We start from the raw sequence: 15,601 nt of genomic DNA on the forward strand, positions 1-15,601 counted from the left end.
ACTCAATGAAGCATTGTGAGCATTACACACAGCAAACGAAATGAATAACTAAATCGATCGCCGCGGATATAGTGTATAGTGGAATATACTATATTAATATGCCATATACCATCTTCTTCTCTATATTATTTATTGTTGGTTTGATGTATTCCTATTGCTAGAACTAAATAAATACGTGGAGAAACAGCTTAGGAGAGGCAGCCTCAGCGAGTCAGCGCACGGCGGCACAAGCACACACTGTATACGTGCAAAATGAATCGCTCTAGCAAAGTAGGCTACCATTATTCTAATGACTCGTTTTATTTGGTATTAGTAACTAAGTCCTACTGTAGAACATGACATAAATGGCATGACATTTCATAAGGTCGCTTTCACATATAGTTTGGTGGACTCGGTGCGATTGTTGTTGCATTCTTCATTTGGTTCGGTTTGCTTTCACACTGCAATTTGTCAAGTGCACCTAACTTTCTGAACAATGTCACGCGATCGAAAATGGCGCTCGTCTATTGGATATATAGAATCCCAAAAACAGGCTTCGGGGACAGCTCTACAGCGCACACATACACCACATTATTCTGCGAAGCAGCCCAGTGGAGCAACCCAGCACACACATTATTCTCATATTGCTGAAATGCTGACGCCGTTTTTTAACTTTGATGGGACATTGGTCGATTGAAGCTCATTGCCATCATTCTCTCGCTAAACAACTTGTACACCTCATTGTTTTTGTGAGTGGCCACAAGCAGCTGTTTAATTAGCTCGTCTGACCATATTTCTATCAGGGCTTTTACCTCATTCGCCCACGTCTGTCCACGAGACATTTTCCACGTGTGCTTGTTTTTCAGTGCACGCCACAGTGTTTGTTTCGTTTCCTTCTACTCAAGATGCAGTTTATCGGGTCACTTCCTATATTTGGTCTTGGGTTTGGTCCGATGAGCATTCACACCACAAAAGTATGCACCGCACCAGGGTTCACTTGGAAGCGAACAGAGACCTATGTTTTCAGGCGGACCAGAGTTCGCTTTTTTGGTCCGCACCAGAGTTTGAATGAGCTTTCACACTACCCCAAACCAAGCAGACTATCCGAGGAAACGAACTCTGGTGTGTTTAAAGCGGACCAAACAGCTCTGGTGTGAATGCAACCGTACTAGTGCACTTTACTGTTACATTTGCACTGTGGTTGGATGGTGTATTGTACTTGTGCTGTATAATGATGCATTTGAATCTAATCTCATTCTGAGATCAGTCGCAAATCGCTTCCACGCTACCTGTAGAATGGGTCAGCATGCAGATGCAATGACAAACATCTCAAGCCGTTTTGCACACGCCTCCTTCGCATTATAAGGAGCTGGCGGGGCGTGTGTCTGTATGTAAATTCAGGTGTACGAGAACATGCATTGCAGTGAATGAGTGATTTATTTCATTCATGGGAACCCAGCTGCGAAGATTTTTGCCAGTTACGGCGACCGTTTCACATGTTCAGGAACCCGGAGGAGGATTTTTTTATTTGTTGGTATGACATTTTTACCAAGATATTTAAAAAAAGGTACTTGCGAACATGTTTGAGAATGAGGACCAATGTCAAGATATGGGAATCCCTAAAAACTTGGTATCTCATGTATATAAACCCACCTTAACCGTCCATTGGACGTGGTGCACGACACCCCCTTTGAGATACCAAGCTTTTAGTGAGTCCCGTTAAATATATATGCTTACATAAGTCTTTCAAACATAAATGGAAAATAGGCATTCGAATAAAAACATCAAATACCATTTTAAAAAACCACAGACATATGCATTTATTTTTCTATTGTACATCATATATGTACAATATGTACTTATATTGCCATATCCGTGTAGCCCTAAGAGAGATAACATTGAATTTATTCTAGGTGGGAGTTTTTTGTAGTCCTCCTGACACTCATAGGGTTAGAGGGTTAGTTTCACTCCCACTATGGCCACTCACGCCATGTATCCAGTCATGGCTGTAAGGCACTTTGGATGAAAGCATTCAAAATGTCATGTTTTCGGTTAGGAAAATCACCTGTAATCCTGAAGCACTGTGTTCGCTGGCAGGGCTTGGTTCTCCAAGGCTCTCTGGTACACCGCCTCGGCTTGTTCCTTCAGGCCCCGCTGCTCACACTGTTGGGCCCAGGCGGCATACAGGGCTGCAGTCGTCATACCAATACCCTTACTGTGTATGAAGCTCAAAAACTGGATGGGATCTGTATAATAACTTGCCTGCAACAAGATTCAATTCAAATGAAGATACTTATTAAATTCAACTAGCCTTAATAAATCTATTTAGTAGAAAAATAGTTATTTGATAAAACCACATTTTGTATTAAATATTTGTTAGCTACATTGGGTAACACTTACACATTTGATGCAATAGTTCACATATCTGCTGTCATTCGAGTATCGTTTATCATGCAGAAATCTTGCTACAAGACGGTCAAGCACTTGAGACACCTCCATGGAATCTTCAGCTGGTAATTCTTTCTCAAGCCACTCAACATAACTGGAAGGAAGGAAATAAACTATTAGACCCAAAGACAATTAAGGCGTGGGAGTCACAGTAGCATTGAATGTAAAAAGTAGCATTGCAGGTAAAATGATATATCAATTTAATCATTTCGCTGACGCATTTATCCAAAGCGACTTACAGATTGTAAACAACAATGTCACCAAGACGGGTACATCTCTGGCAGCTAGGGGTCAGTGTCATTGTTTTTATTTATTTATTTTATTATCTTTATTCGCTTTTTCTGGTCGCGCAGGACCGACAAAGGAGAGAGGGAGAAACAGGAGAAGAGGGGAAGACATGCGGCATATGGCCACTGGGTAGCATAGTATTAGGGTACATAATAGTAAAAAGGTATCTGGGGTTAGTTTCCCCCAGATATTATTTGAAGAGGTGTGCTTTTAGTCGATATATTTTTTCTATATTATAAGAAAGTATGTAAAAAGGGGAATACAAATAATAATACGACTAGTAATAATGGGGACCTACAGATGTATAAAAAATATAAACTTAAAATTTCGTTTTATTCCATTTATTGTGCCAAGCATTGAAACCTGATTGAAACTACAGATAAAATGACTAGATATAATTATAACTAGCAGTGAATATGTGCATTTATGCCCAGAATTAGCTATTTCCATTGCCAAACTTTGAGACTCATTTTTATTAGTCATAGCCAGTGTTTATGAGCTCACATGTTGCATACATTAATCTGACGCAGTGTTGGTGTAGATTCCCAACTTAGAATACCCATTTGTCCTCTGTATTGGAAGCAACATTCATTTATTAACAGGTCCTGACTCCTGGGAAGAAACAACTGTTGCTACGAGAAAAAAGAAACATAAAAAGAGGATCGGTGATGCAGCCTTCATCAACTATGCCTCAAAACTATGGAACAAACTACCCAAAAACATCAGGGAAGCTAACTCGCTAGATATCTTCAAAAGACAGCTTAAAACACTTCTCCTTGCTCAGGCATTTATGAAATGAAACATAAGGGATATTATCCTGACACAAATTGTTTTACCTGCACTATTCTTATTCTGCCTACTTTTATACACTTCCTATCAAATTCATGTGTCAGTTCTATGCTAATTTGATCTCACTACCTCTTATGCACTGTAATTTAAGAGCACTGCTCTGTTGTTGTAATTTAAAACTGAACTTTGTAAAGAAACTCAAAGTATTAAGAGCGATGCACTGCTCTGTTGTAAATGTTATTGTATATTTTCATTGAACTATTTTATCACACTTTTGACTCCGTCTATTCTATATTATTTTTAGTATTGCCAATTTTTTAACTGAATCAAACTGCACTTTTTTACTCTTGTCTATTCAATTTTATTACTGAATGAAACCGTAAACAGAGAGGCCTATTGGGATGTTAGATCCTAATGTGAAAAACTGATTTACCTTACCTTGCTACCTCTTTATCTTTTTAATGGTCGCTTGTGCCTGTATCTTTTACTGCTGTGAAGCACTTTGAACTGCAATTTCTTTATGAAAAGTGCTATACAAATAGTTTATTATTATTATTAAAACAACATTGCCATGTGCATTGATACGAGAAATACCGCCATAGCCTATATCAGAATTAACATAAATTTGGCATTTTCTTTCAAAATGGTTACAGGCTGCCATGTTGGAAGGGAGACCACACTCTGTTGTCCAGCTCTCTGCATAGGAGTGTGAAATGAGACGGGTACATAAACATTGCATTCAGGGCCTCTATAATCAGCACTGGTAGGTGCTGTTCCGATTAGTGAGTTGGCATCAATGGAAAAATAGAAACAAAGTGAAAGCACGGATTGTGGCACGTGGCTGTAAGGTGCCATATTTCACATTTTGGCAATTCCAGCATTATGGATGTTACATTCAGAGAGAACAAATGGAAACACAAGGCATCGATTTGAATTGGAAGTATAATTTACACATTTTAGTTACACTTATTGAGATAAAGATGAGCCTGCAGTAAGAAATGTATTGACCTTTTGGATTTTGAGATAGGTGACAAAATACACAGCGTTATGGATGTTACGGAAATTGACAAGCTTTTCGGACTCACTGAACACATGATGAAAACTCTGTGAATATTACTATAACTATCACTTTGTAGGGAAGGGTTTGAGGTACCCAAAAAGCACATTGAGGAAAACCTGGCATTTCCTCTCAAGGAATGAATTCACAAAAAAGTGCTGTTATGGATGTTAAATTTTTGCGTTATGGATGTTACACGTCTGAAATAGACAAAAAACACTATCAAAAATGTGTGTTGTTAAGTCCGATTATGACCCCTTTGTTTGATTTAAATCAGAAGTATTTTATGACTCCTTGTTTGATTAAAATCCAACATATTCCCAGACACAACTTTTTCACACATTGTTGGTCTAGGCCAGTGGTTCTCAAACTTTTTACACCAAGTACCACCTGAGAACGTAGCTGGCTCTCCAAGTACCACCATATGACCGGCGTTAAAATACAGTCTATTCAGCTATGCACAGTTCACGCAGGAGGCAAATGTATTCCTAATACCATTATTTATTGTTAACTTTTGTCAGACACAGCCACAATGTACAAAGGGATAGCACTAGAACTAGCAAACACTTCCACACAACTCATACAATGCAAGGGGCATTGAGAACATAATAACTAACATTCTCACATAGCAAGTGAGAAAATTAAGAACTGTATTTCAGCTAATTTACTTAATTCTCTCTCTCTCTCTCTCTCTCTCTCTCTCTCTCACACACAGCAAGCAATTGTCAGTCATTCTCTCACACACACACAATTATTTTGTTACAAAAACTTAATTTCTTGCATTCTGGTGCAGGAATTTTTACCCTTTAAATGCCAGTGTTTGTGATGGGCATCACGAATTATTGTAAAAAAGAAAAGAAAACACATATTTAATACATTTTTGAATGTTTACCCTTTAAATGCCAGTTTGTGTGATGGCATCACAAATTATTGTTAAAAAAACACAAAAAGTAAAATATTTACAATATATCAAATGCAAAGTACATTTTTCTGGGGGGGGGGTTATTACAGGCTAGGCATGCGTCAATGATTAGCAGCAACACATATTTTGATGGATTTTTTGTAATGTCAGATTTAACACCAAGTCTTTTCAGAAAAGTGGGAGTATTTCATTTTTTATCTGACATTACAAGAAATCTAAAAATAAATGGTTATGATCAGGGCTGAAGTTGAATTAAAGATTTATGACTGTTTAGACTGCATTACTCTGTCACAGTGATCTCCTGGTTGTTCCCCACTTAGATTATCTAACTATCGCGCTGCCGCAACCAGAAACACTGGCCTGGCCTGCTTCTAAAATGTTTTCTAAAAAGCTTTTTTGGAAATGTTTTCAAGTACCACCAGCAGTACCACCAAGTACCACTAGTGGTACGCGTACCACAGTTTGAGAACCACACTCTAGGCAGAGCAGTGTCCACGTTAGCCTACTGCTAATCGGCTGCCGTCGGCCATCTCCCCCTCGCGTCTGCTCAGCCTACATGTGTATTTGTTATTGTTTTGCCGAGTATCGTGACAAGAAACCCACCCCAAAAAACACAGAAACCCCAAATGAAACCAAAAAGTAAATGAGTATTATTCCAGGGACGACATTTCAAGACAGGCCCCAGGAATGAAGGATGCAGTGACCATAAGAGAAGGAGTCAAGCAGAGGGTTCAGAAACGCCACATGTCCTTGTCCCTTATGGAGGCTTACCGCTGCACTTCCAACCAAAGAGGACAAGTCCTGGGTCAGTTTTGATCAGATTCGTGAACACCTCAAACGGATAACAGAGTGAGATACCATTTCTCTGAACCAGTCCAGGCAGAGTGAATTGGACTTGCTTTTTTATAACTTTCTTTTTCATGGTGAGGTTGACATTTTCATGGAATTGCTCCAAAACTAATTTTCTGATTTAACCGATATTAATATTGCTGTTCTCTGTATAGAAAACAATTTTTATGTTAATCAAATAAAGAGCTATTTTCCAAAAACTTTGTAATTTATTTTCAGAAGTGACTCATATTTTGAAACTATTTAAGAAGACCAAAAAAAATTTATTATTATTATTTTTGTGATGTCACAGTATGATGTCATAATAGCACATTCTAGAACATTTGTGATGTCACAGTATGATGTCATAATAGAAGATTCTAGAACATTTGTGATGTCACAGTATGATGTCATAATCAAACATTCTAGAACATTTGTGTTCTATATATATTCCACTACAACATGAATCCAGACTGGTTTGAGCCTCAAAATGGGGGGAGGGTCAAACCAGTCTGGATTCATGTTGTAGTGGAATATATATAGAACACAAATGTTCTAGAATGTGCTATTATGACATCATACTGTGACATCACAAAAATAATAATAATAATTATCTCACTCCGTTATCCATGTGAGGTTTGAGGTGTTCACGAATCTGATCAAAACTGACGAGGACTTGTCCTCTTTGGTTGGAAGTGCAGCGGTAAGCCTCCATAAGGGACATGGACATGTGGCGTTTCTGAACCCTCTGCTTGACTCCTTCTCTTATGGTCACTGCATCCTTCATTCCTGGGGCCCGTCTTGAAATGTCGTCCCTGGAATAATACTCATTTACTTTTTGGTTTCATTTGGGGTTTCTGTGTTTTTTGGGGTGGGTTTCTTGTCACGATACTCGGCAAAACAATAACAAATACACATGTAGGCTGAGCAGACGCGTGTCTGGGAATATGTTGGATTTGAATCAAACAAAGGGGTCATAATCGGACTTAACAACACACATTTTGATAGTGTTTTTTGTCTATTTCAGACGTGTAACATCCATAACGCAAAAATGTAATATCCATAACAGCACTTTTTTGTGATTCATTCCTTGAGAGGAAATGCCAGGTTTTCCTCAATGTGCTTTTTGGGTACCTCAAACCCTTCCCTACAAAGTGATAGTAAACATGTTATTCTTTGAAAAAGATATTCACAGAGTTTTCATCATGTGTTCAGTGAGTCTGAAAAGCTTGTCAATTTCCATAACGCTGTGTATTTTGTCACCTATCTCAAAATCCAAAAGGTCAAAACATTTCTTATTGCAGGCTCATCTTTATCTCAATAAGTGTAACTAAAATGTGTAAATTATACTTCAAACAAAGGGGTCATAATCGGACTTAACAACACACATTCGCAATCTAACATCCGTCACTTGCAATGTAACATCCATAACGGTAACATCCATAACACAAAAAATAAGACCAGAATGACTCATTGTTGCCAATATGTCATCTTTATAAAAGTTAGCTTTGCTAGATACATGTTTTATGACAACTTTTCCTGGAAAACGTTATGATGTTACATTCGCTGTCCCATAAAGGGGCATTATAACAGCCTGCCAATGGAAAGACACAAAGTACACAATTGATTCACATATTGATACAACAGCCCTTCATGACCAAAGGTGAGGTTAGAAAAATATCTGTTGATTTTTTTGCCATTCTGGCCATTCAGAAAGTCATACAATTAGGTTAATCGAAAAATAAATGTTTACATCATTGTGTCTCCTCCTGTAGTGTGAAAAAACATGCATTCTCATAAATATTACGATCAAATCTATTTTGTACTTCAAAAAATAGACCTTGATGATACATTTGAAATTGGTTTGGTTATGATCATGTTATTTAAATTTGTTCATGGTGAGGTTGACATTTGCATGGAATTGCCCATTTGCAACTCACATGTCCCATGGATCTAGAGGGTCGTCTCCATTGTATGTGCTCAAGCCGTCTTCAAACTGCCTGAAATAGTAAATATGATATAATAACATTATTAACATGGGTGGTGAGCAAAGACAAGATTGTCAAGATTCAGCAGTCTTAACTCCATAGCTGCCTTACTCCCTCCAAGTAGAGTAAACCAGCTGCCATCACAGTCCCTGTTGTCTGATGTCATGGAATAATTCTGGTCCAGAATTTATAACAATGCTAGAATATAAACCTAAACCTAAATATCCAATATACCCCCCCCCCCCCCCCCCCCCCCCCCCACCTAATGTACAGTTTCCTCCTCCCCTCGAATGTATAGTTTCTGTTAGGATCTCTGGTCAACAGTACTGTATATCTTGTATGTCATAAATCGTTAGCCTCATAGCATAATTGCCCAAGTCATTTTTCAAGACTTTCGGAAAAGAAGAAAAAACTAATTTTGGCACAAGTCACACAAGTGAGTTAGGCAGAAAGGGATTCTTAAAATAACAAGGTTCTGATTGGCTGAGGACACAGCCACTAAGCCAGGGTGGTGCAGCAGTGTGAGGAGAGTAGAGTTAGGCAGAAATATCAATTTGGCCAAAAAATTACTTAGGCAATTATGCTATGAGGCTAACGAAATGTAACAGTACTGTATATGTGTAATGTAAGTCATAAATGTCATATATCTGTATGTTGTGTATGTCATTGTCATTATGATATGAATTGAAAATGGGGGACCCTGATCTAAACAAGACGAAAGTATTTATCTGGTGTGCATCCCCTTAACAATTGTGTGTATTGAGCCGTACTGTATGTACCCATTCTGCAATCTGTTAATACAATTTTCAATCAATCAATTGGGTATACAAGCTTAAATAAATATTATGTGGCCTTACAAAGTCAGAGGCCCACGTATTGTCCATGAGACAGCTTCAGATTTTACATCCCAGTTAGCCGATTGGAGGATTATTTCTGATTTCTAGCCTTAGTTAGAATACTGACTCGTCTGTCCTGGCTGGGGTACAGGAAGAAATAAGTGACCTGGCAGGTAACTTAAATTAGGGAAACCAATAGGAAACTCGCATTTTGGAATGGCAAGTCAGCTGCAAATACAGTCACGTGTCAGATTGAGTAGCTCCGTTTGAGGAAATACTATAAACATTATTTGTTGGAATTATTAACATTGGAATTTACAGGGTGGCTGGGTGGCGCAGCGGAGATTGCACTCGTCACCAATGCAAGAGACTCCGGTCTCGAATCCGGGTGTCAGCATTGCCTCCGGCTTGGGCCAGCCGCCATACTAACTCAATTGGCAGAGTTAGAGGGTGGAAGTCGATGGGTGGGGGTTGTGGACAGCGATTCCTACAGGTCGGTTGGGGGACACCTGCACAGCAGAGACCGGGGGTAGTGTGAGCCTCTCATGCGTTACACCTCACCACTGAGAGTCCGCGCTGGCAGGTGAAAAGATGTGACAGGCTGCCTCCTCGTGTACCGGAGGGGACATGTGATGCAAGGCTTCTATCCTCCCTACAATCGACCAGTGGGGGGCATAGTCGAGCAACGTTCAAGACAGGGGAGGGGAGAATTGGAAACACGAAATTGGGATGGGAGAAAAATAGAAAAGGAGAAAAAGTAGATATAAAAAACATTGGAATTTACTAATTATATTGCAACTTCACGCCAACGGTGCGATAAATCCAACAATGTAAATTTGTCTTCTTTACAAGTCGCGCGTTTATTCTCTGTCCTATGGTATTTTCTCCTAACCTCATACTATGCGTATGAGTATACCAGCTACAGCTAGACTAAGTTTATTTCTTAGTTTATTTCTGGAAATTACTCAATCAACTAGGCTGCAGTAAAAAACTTAAAACCAGATTTTCAAATATAAACATAAAGACCGACAACACGCTAGGGCGGCTACGTGGCGTAGTGGGCAAGGCGCTCGCCACACATTTGCTTTCAGTTTAGCTGGTCGTCCGTACTAATACACATTGGCCGTATTAGGGGTGGGAAACTGATGGGTGGGGATCGGGCGTTGTGGACAGCGACTCCTACAGGTCGGTTGGTGCGCCTGCGCAGTGGAATCAGGAAGTGTCGGGGGCAGCGTGAGCCTCCCACGCGTTACTCCTCACCACTGAGAGATCGAGCTGCGCAGGTGAAAAGATGCGACTGCTGTTACCTCAAGTACCGGAGGGGACTTGTGCTATGTATGACTTAGTCCACATTGCAGCCGGCTTGTGGGAGGCAAGAAACAGCGTTCGTGACAGGAGAGGGTTGAATTGGATGATACGAAATTGGGATGGGAGAAAAATATAGAAAATGGGAGAAAAAAGTGGATAAAAAAAAAAAGACCGACAACACGCTCATCACAGACAAGCTGGATGTGGCCAATTACTTAAACATTTTCTTCACAAACATAGCCACAACACTGGTAAATAAACTACCCTCCCACTCAGGGCATTTTGGGGTAGAACACATCATAGCCTGCTACTACAATAATCTAGGGGTCCGCAAAGACGATTTCAAACTAGAAATGGTAACAACAGCGGAGATACTCAAAAAACTGAGCGCCCTCCAACCTAACAAGGCCACTGGCCATGACAATATCCCCTTCAAATTCCTCAGAGACTCAGCAGCCGCCATCACCCCAGTCATCACACGCATAATAAACCTCTCTGTAACTGAGGGGTACAATTCCCTGACTGTATTAATCAAGTACTGATATCATTAAATCACTACCGTCTATGTACTCCTGGCCAATACTGTACATGAGTATATTAGATTAGAACACTCCAACAATAACACGGTTTTCCACACAAAATACTCGTTTACAATATTTATTACATAAAGGGGATTATATTACATGACTTAGTTGCGCTTATAAGGCAAATAGAATGTGCATAGGCGAGTCAATAGTAAATATTAAGAATGATCTCTAGGGATATTCTGGGATAGGGGTGTACTACCGGTTGTAAGCCAGCAGAGGGGGCCAAAGCTCTATGCAAGTCCAGGGTTCAAGGAGGCGATGTCACCCGTGTGGTCAGCGGGGAGAGGCAGCCTGATCCCAGGGTGCGCGCCTTGCAGGTGAAGGTAGAAGCCGTGGAGTCTCCGGTACGACGGAGACGGGCTTGAGTGATGTTCCCACGGGCACGTGGGTCCCACAGCAGTGGGTGTAGGCGGTTCTCTGCTTCCAGCAGCTTAGTGAAGAATGAAGAATAATAATCCTTGCCGGAGAAGTGGCACTGCGGGCGGGGTGTAAATCCCCCGTGGTGCTGCTGCTCCGGTGTAAATCCTCCGGTGCGGTAATGCACGGTTAAACTTGACGTTACTATACTATTAGCACGGGCAATAAGTGCTCTATGTCGACGCACAATTACTCACTCCACGTGGTCTTTGACTCGTAATGAAGGTTTACTAATGAATAGAGAACGATACGACAAACAGACGTATTAGGATAACACGAGGCTCTATCTTGGGGCGATGCGAGCCCTGCTCTGCCCACGTTGCGTAGTGGGTGAGACGTTGCTTGGATAACTGAACCAGACTGAACTGAAGGCGAACTGAAAAGGAACTGCAAGGGGGGTTCTGTATTCGCCGCGCTATATTTATATGTGCGGGGGGTAAACGATGGTGCCAGCCTGCTCACTGTCTCGTAGCCTTGGGCGAAAGCGGGCATGTTTGGGCAAGTCCTGGCGGTAGCTTTCAAGTCAGCTCGAGGGGGGTAAGGCGGTGGCGCCTAGGGGTCGCTTCCAATAGGAGAACGAATATTATGGTCTGTCCTGCTACCAGGTAAAGGGATATTCCGTATATATTGTACAAGGAATATACAGGGGATATCAAACGATATGCAGATATTATACATGGGATCTCGGGCAATAAATATATATATTCGGTTTAATCTGACCCTTTGTAACACTCTCCATAAAACAGGGTCACGTACCCAAACTTCCCAAAGACTTCAAAATTGTGAGAGTAACCCCCCTGCACAAAAAGGGCAGCAAATTAGACCCAGGCAACTACCGCCCTGTTTCTATTCTTACCTCCATCTTGAAAGTCATGGACAAAATAGTATATGAACAGGTCGAAAAGTACCTCACGGAAAAAAATCTAATCTTCGAATTCCAATCTGGCTTCAGAACATCCCACCGCACTGACACATGCCTTCTCTATTTGAACGACCACATCAAACGAGAGGTGGACGCGGGCAAATACTGCGGCATGGTCATGCTGGACCTACAAAAGGCCTTCGACACTGTCAATCACTCCATTCTGATTGACAAGCTAAAAGCAATTGGTTTTGATAATCTATCAGTGAGCTGGATGCAATCCTACCTGGAGAGGGGAGAGAACAGATGGTGGAGGTAAACAGTACCCTATGCCCCCCCCCCTCCCAGTGAGCTGTGGTGTTCCACAAGGAAGCATACTAGGACCGCTATTGTTCCTAATTTATGCAAATGACATGTCGTCAGCTTGTGACTGAAACTTGTTCCTGTTCGCGGAAGACTCAGCCCTGCTGGTCTCTGACAAGAACAAGTTACAGGTTGAAAAAACCCTCAGCTCGGAACTAGGCAAAATCTGCACCTGGCTCGCTGACAACAAACTATCACACCTGGGTAAAACAGAGTCCATTCTCTTCGGTTCAAATTTATACAAACTCAGCAAGGCCGACGGCTTCTCAGTTACAGTGGGCGACAACAATATTGTCACAAGGAAAGATGAAATTACATACCTAGGTTCCATCCTAGAGGCAAATCTTTCCTGTGACAAAATGGCATCCAATGTAATAAAAAAAAGTCAACCAACAAACTAGATTCTTGTACCGGATCTCCTCTCTCGTAAACAAGAATACCCTGAAGACTCTGGCAGGAGCACTCATTCAAGGGTACTACGACTATGCTTGCACCTCATGGTACCAAAGCATCTCAAAGGCGCTAAAAAAATTACAACAGTGTTTCCCACAGGATTTTCAGAGACTATGGGGGGTGAACCTCCGACCCTCTAGTGTCCCCCGGGAACTTTTCTTTTTTTTTAAGATTTTTTTTGCGTTTATCGCTTTTTGCTACTGGGCAGTCCAGTAGAGAGAGAGAGGAGGAACGGGAGACAGAGTGGGGGGGGGGGGGAAGACATTCGGCAAATAACAACGGGTCGGGGAATCGAACCCTGGTCGGCGGTTCGCCACTGGGGTGCCCTTTTTTGTACATTTTAAAGTTAAATGCATCAATCTGGTGCACTTTGAGAGCAAAATAAAGAGGCTAGATCTATGATTAACTTTGTGCTCAAAACACAAAATCGACTAGAGCTTCCCAATCCTCTCCTCGAAGCACCCCAGCCGTTCAATGTATTTGTTAAATTCCACCACCAGCACACCAGATTCAACTTAACTAGCCCTTTATTAGTTGAATCAAAGAAATGAAGCAAAAGTGGTTACCGGTGTTGAACTGGTTTATTTTTTAGAAAATAAAAAAATAGTGGATTACTATTACGACTACTACATTTTTTTTCTCCAGTTTTTCTCCCATTTTCTATTTTTCTCCCATCCCAATTTCGTATCGTCCAATTCAACCCTCCCCTGTCTCGAACGCTGTTTCTTGCCTCCCACAAGCCGGCTGCAATGTGGACTAAGTCATACATAGCACGAGTCCCCTCCGATACTCGAGGTAACAGCAGTCGCATCTTTTCACCTGCGCGGCGCGATCTTTCAGCGTCAGGGGTCTGCGCTTTGGAGGGGCGCCACCCCCATCGCTTCCTGATTCTACTGCACAGGCGCACCAACCGACCTGTAGGAGTCGCTGTCCACAACGCCCGATCCCCACCCATCAGTTTCCCACCCCTAATACTGCCAATGTGTATTAGTACGGACGACCAGCTAAACTGAAAGCAATGTGGAGCGCTGGGCTCGAACAGGCGAACCCAGCGTCTCCAGTATTCGTGGTGGGCGCCTTGCCCACTGCACCACGTAGCCGCCCGGCAAACTTTATATTTAAAAATAAATAAAAAATACGATTTTTTTTTTTGGTTCGTCATACAACTGTGGCTGGACTAATTAGGCTAGGCGGGCCGCCACAGTCTAGGTAATTAATGGAAAACCCTGTACAAACATCAAACTGGTCAGACTACTGCTTGACCTTACTCCTAGAACCCACCTCACCCCTGCCCACTTTGACAACCGGCCCCAGTTGTAAATGTCCTAATCCAACCCCCTCCAATGTACAGTAAATGTCCTAACCCAGTAATACACGAGACCCTCTTCTTGGAACCAAGTAAGGTTTCGTCGATAATCCAATGTACAGTTACCCCCCCACCTACCCAACACCCCCAATGTACAGTTTCTTCATCAAATGTATATACTCTCTTTTTCAAACTCTTTTTGTATCACAAACAGTACTGTATTTGTAAATCTGGTATGTCATAAATGTATAGATGTAGCAGTACTGTATCTCATATATGTTATGATGAATTGAAAATGGGGGACCCTGATGTAAACAAGACGAAAGTCTCTCTCTGGTCTGCAAACCGTTAACAATTGTGTGTATTGAGCTGTACTGTATTGTACCCATTCTGCAATCTGTTAATAAAATGTTCAATCAAACAATCAAGTCCCCAAAATTAATAGAAGTGAATGAGGAGGCCGACACCTCTGGGAGGAATGGTGGTGTTGACAGCGGGCAACCGGAACAACAATAGTCGGTCGCTAGCTTACTTGAAGATAACGTTACACTAGATATAGGCAAGGCTGCAACATTTTGACATGTTATACATACTATAGTGAAATATTCCTTCAAATGTCTGTTTTTTTTGGCATACGGTAACGGAGTTAGGTTAAAAACATTAGACACCGCTAGCTAATGTCGCGTGACGTTAGTATGCAACATGGACTTACTGTAAATGCAAGGCAATATCCATTTTGCGTTTCAAATAACGTCTCAATTAGCAGGTCGCGAAGTTAACTCGTGTTCACTGTGTAACTTTCTGACTAAGACATTAGCTAAGGTTATCAAGTTATGGTCAATAACCCTATGTTCCCCTGCAGCTAGCTAGGGCTAGCGGATTTCTTCTTCTTCTTCTTTTGAATTTCGTCCAGGTTTGAAATTTCGCGCTCAACCAATAATGAAGCGAGTTCTGTGCGTGCGTTCTCACGTGTCCGACGAGCGCCAATCAGAACGTGTATGTAAATGAGTTTGGCTTTCCATAGTACATCCGGTTCATTTTATGTACTCGGGTTCAGACCAGAGAAATACTTTCGTCTTGTTTACATCAGGGTCCCCCATTTTTAATCGATTGATTGAAAACTTTAATTAACAGATTGCAGAATGGGTACAGTACAGTACAGCTCAATAT

At 41.3% G+C, this 15,601-nt stretch overlaps 1 protein-coding gene across 2 annotated transcripts in view; it reads right to left on the reverse strand.

The window, feature by feature from the left end:
• The window catches only part of bub1 (BUB1 mitotic checkpoint serine/threonine kinase), a 47,589-nt gene extending 32,318 nt beyond the window's left edge, over window positions 1-15,271 (reverse strand). Inside the window, exons 1-4 of one of the 2 annotated variants that reach the window (XM_084315264.1) lie at window positions 15,144-15,271; window positions 8,252-8,311; window positions 2,380-2,521; window positions 2,045-2,241 (exon numbers count right to left, since the gene is read on the reverse strand). In XM_084315264.1, coding sequence (XP_084171390.1) covers window positions 2,045-2,241; window positions 2,380-2,521; window positions 8,252-8,311; window positions 15,144-15,166 — 422 coding nt within the window. In that variant the 5' untranslated portion in view covers window positions 15,167-15,271. Of the gene's footprint in view, window positions 1-2,044; window positions 2,242-2,379; window positions 2,522-8,251; window positions 8,312-15,143 lie in introns of those variants that run through there. The other variant, XM_084315265.1, reaches the window with a different exon arrangement.
• Between the last annotated feature and the right edge of the window lie 330 nt (window positions 15,272-15,601).

This window comes from Notolepis coatsorum, assembly GCF_963971535.1.
Source record: "Notolepis coatsorum genome assembly, chromosome: 5".
Classification (NCBI taxonomy): domain Eukaryota; kingdom Metazoa; phylum Chordata; class Actinopteri; order Aulopiformes; family Paralepididae; genus Notolepis; species Notolepis coatsorum.